This window comes from Cervus canadensis, chromosome X (assembly GCF_019320065.1).
Source record: "Cervus canadensis isolate Bull #8, Minnesota chromosome X, ASM1932006v1, whole genome shotgun sequence".
Lineage (NCBI taxonomy): Eukaryota > Metazoa > Chordata > Mammalia > Artiodactyla > Cervidae > Cervus > Cervus canadensis.
In genome coordinates this window covers 120,688,600-120,692,547 of record NC_057419.1, presented here as the reverse complement: position 1 = coordinate 120,692,547, position 3,948 = coordinate 120,688,600, and the positions used below count along the sequence as shown (strand labels likewise).

The following is a 3,948-nucleotide window of genomic DNA, read 5'->3' as shown; positions in this document are numbered from 1 at the left end:
TGGTTCTTAATACTTCAACCAGGAGTATGGGCCCTAAGCTTAGAGATCCTTAAACAAATAGTGATTTCTGTGCACATCTCTCCTCTTTGACAAGGAAAACAGTTCTATTTTACTTAGCTATCTAACAGTGAAAAGTAGTGAAAGGGTTAGTTACTCAGTCATCTCTGACTCTTTGTGACCTCGTGGACTGTAGCCTGCTAGGTTCTTCTGTCTATGGAAGTCTCCAGGCAAGAATACTGAAGTGGGTAGCCATTCCCTTCTCCAAGGGATCTTCCCAACCCAGGGATTGAACCCAGGTCTCCTGCATTAAAGGCTTATTCTTTACTGTCTGAGCCACCAAGGAAGCCTGCCTAACAGTAGAGACTTGTATTGTGCTAATTAAGAACCAGTTGACTGAAAGGGTCAGTTGACCCCTAAGAGCTGAGTAGCATTCCTTCTACTTAATTCCCCTCCATCCCCACATTTTCTCTTATAATTCTGTCTTTACTTATCACTGGAACTATCAGAAATATCTAAGACACTTGATTGAAATGAAGATTCTAGGGATCATACTGAATAAATCTTCTAGGCATTGAGGCTCACCTGCTTTCACTACAGATCCTGCAAGTAGACCCAGCTGTAACACATAACCCAAGGCTTTATCAGGAGGAAACAACTGAATAGGTCCTTGAGACAGGAAGGGTGGACTAGAATCACTTAAAAAGAATCAGTACCTAGATCAAAAATTACTCTTATGCTATCAAAAATGAACCAAAACCCCAAATGCCATATCACTTTTATTGAATACATGCTGAAGCTCTAAGGGAAGATGTCACCTTCCACCAGTGCTCCTGTGATCTGACAATTTAAGCTGTCCCCTGTGCTCTGAATCCTTTAAAAGCATCTTCTCTGGACAACACATGCCCCAAACTCCATGAAGTCTGCAGAAGTGATCCACATCTGCTTGAAACTGCTCAGAGAGGTCACGATGGAAGCACCAATCCACGCAGAGAAACATCTATCAGGAGAAGCAGTGATCTTGATGGGAGTGCCTCTGAAGGCCAGCTGTTCCAGTTCCTTCATAAGTCTTTCCTCAAGCCCAGGGAAGAGAGTGGTGCCCCCAGACAGAACAATTTCTGCAAAAAGATTCTTCTGGATATCAGTGTCACACTTCATAATGCTGCTGGAGACCATTTTTGATAGTCCTGGGTTGTGGACACCTAGGTGGTCAGGCGCAAAAAGAATCTCAGGTACCTGGTACAGCTGGTCCCCAAGGTGGATGACATTCCCATCTGGTAGCTTGTATTCTTTCAGGATCTCCTCTGGCTTCTTACAAAGTTCTTTCTCTGGTTCCAAGGCAACATAGCACAGCGTCTCTTTTATGTCATCCACTAAGGCCTTGTTGAGTATGCAAGGGTAATTACACCCACTAGCCAGGAGGAGGCGGGTGAGGTGCTCTGTGATGTCCCTGCCTGCCACATAGAGCTTGGTGACAGCATGAGGCAGGGAGTAACCCTCAAAGATGGGGACAGTGCAAGTGATCCCATCCCCACTGTCCACCACGAGGCCCGTGACAGAGGCAGAGGCATAGAGTGCTACGACCGCGTGGTTGGACAGGTAGAAGGCTGGCACATTGAAGGTCTCAAACATCACTTCTGTTGTCTTCTCGCGAGTCTCTCTTGGGTTCAAGGAGGGCTCAGTCATGAGCACAGGTCGTTGACAGGGTTTTACTCCAAGTTCCCACTCAAAAAGATACTTCCAGAGTTTCTCCATGTCATCCCATCTTGTTACCAGTCCACGTTCAATGGGGTAGTGCAGCTGCAAGGCCTCATACTTGAACAGGGCTTTTTCTCCCACAACGTAATTTTTCTGATTGGCTTCTGGTAAAGCCATGTTGTATTTAGGATGCCCCACGACAGAACTGATGACATGACGGGGCCCAATCTCTCCAGACATACCTACTTTGCAGAGTCCTGATCCATTGTCAAAAATTACGGCTGGAGTGTCTAATGCGTATGGGTTAAACATGTCTGCAGGATGCTCTTCTGACCTTCCCCAAAGTAAAGAAAGAACACGGCCACTTTTGTGAGATAACAGGTACCTTTGCAAGTTTATCAGCCACAGGATTCCAAAGCTCTCAGGTTGTCACTGAAGCAGAGCTAGCAGGCTGTCCCCTATCCCCACCCTCAACCCATGAATCTTGTCCCTTTTCAGGCAGTGCAAGGCCTGCTGAGGCAATTTCAGTGATGACCACTCCCTATGTAATAATGTAACCAAGGCAACAATTGTTCTCAGAGAGCATCAGAGGGTGTTGAAGGGGCGGGGTCTCTGAGCCACCAGTGATCCTAGCTTGGTGAGACTTCAAACAGAAGAAGGCAAACCATACCTCTCAACCTCTTTTATAAGTCTGAACATGAAGCAAAGGCCTAACCTCAGAATCAAATGAAGTAGCCTAGCTGTGAGGTTGTCCCAGAAAGGTGGCTTCTATGTACAACTGAGCTGCTGCTCGTGAGATGACAAGCTTACTCTTTCCTTTGTTAATGGAAGTAACTAACCATCAAACACACATTCAAATTGGAGTAAAGATACCTATAATCCAGTTCCAGAGGTGCCCTTTTTTTATCCCCCCTTATATTTATTTTGTTTTAGAACAGTTTTGTTGAGAAATATTTCATATATAATACATTCACCCATTTATATAGTACATTTCCATTAATTTCAATATATTCACTATGTACAAACATTACAAAAGTCAAGTTTAGAATATTTTCCCTGCACCTGTTAGCTATCACCCTCTTCAGGCCATCCTCATGAGCTCTGAAGTCCACTAATATATTTTTTGTCTCTATAAATTTATCCTTTCTGATTTTTCACTTAAGTGAAATTGTACATATGGCCTTTCATACCTGGCTTCATTTGTTCAGCATACTTTATTCAAAGTTCTTCCATCTGAATATAATACTTTTTAAATGCTATTGTATAGCATAACATTTTTTTTTCCACAGTATTTATTTGTAATCCCATCTTATTTCTGTAAGTTTGGTAGTAATATCTCCTTTTTTGAAATTTTTAAGAAAATCAGCATTTGGTTTAATTGATTCCTCAATTTTTTCTATTCTCTATTTCAATCATTTCTGTACTGTTTTTTTTTAAATAATTTTGTTCATTTTGCTTGCTTCAGTTTGCTCTTCTTTTACCTGTATGTTAAGTTTGAAGGTTAGGCTATCAGTGTAAAATCTTCTTTTAAAAAAATACAGACTGAGATGAATCATTTTATTTGTCAACTTGGCTGAGCTATTGTGCCCAGTTGTTTGGTCAAACAATAGTCTACAAATTATTATGAAAGTATTTTGTATATGTGATTAAGATTTAAAATCAGTTGCCTTAAATAACAGAGATTAATATCCGTAAGATGGGTGAGCTCCATCCAAACAAAAGGCATTTAGAGCAAAAACTGAAGTTTATAGAAGCAGGAATTCTGCCTCAATACTGTAATGTAAGAAACCTTCTTTAGTTTCTAGCCTGTTATCCTGCCCTATAAATTTCACTCAAGACTGTAATACTATCATGGTTTAATTTATGCGTCTACTTGATTTGGCAAAGAAATGGCCGGATATCTTATAGAAAATTATTTCTGAGTGTTTCCATAAAGGTGTTTCTAGTAGAAATTAGCATTTGAATTGTTAGATTTAGTAAAGTGTACCCCACTCCAGTACTCTTGCCTGGAAAATCCCATGGATGGAGGAGCCTGGTAGGCTGCAGTCCATGGGGTTGCTGAGTCGGACACGACTGAGTGACTTCACTTTCACTTTTCACTTTCTTGCATTGGAGAAGGAAATGGCAACCCATTCCAGTGTTCTTTCCTGGAGAATCCCAGGGACGGGGGAGCCTGGTGGGCTGCTGTCTATGGGGTCGCACAGAGTCGGACACGACTGAAGAGACTTAGCAGCCTTACTCATACAAGTGAGT

At 41.9% G+C, this 3,948-nt stretch overlaps 1 protein-coding gene across 1 annotated transcript; it reads right to left on the bottom strand.

Moving 5' to 3' along the window:
• Positions 1-873: 873 nt before the first annotated feature.
• Positions 874-2,007, bottom strand: LOC122435931 (actin-related protein T1-like). Its single transcript, XM_043460039.1, has one exon. The coding sequence runs from the start codon at positions 2,005-2,007 to the stop codon at positions 874-876; it is 1,134 nt and encodes a 377-aa protein (XP_043315974.1).
• Positions 2,008-3,948: the final 1,941 nt, after the last annotated feature.

Coding starts and splice junctions, on each gene's coding strand:
- LOC122435931 (XM_043460039.1), bottom strand. CDS start 2,007: ATGTTTAACCCATACGCATTAGACACTCCAGCCGTAATTTTTGACAAT.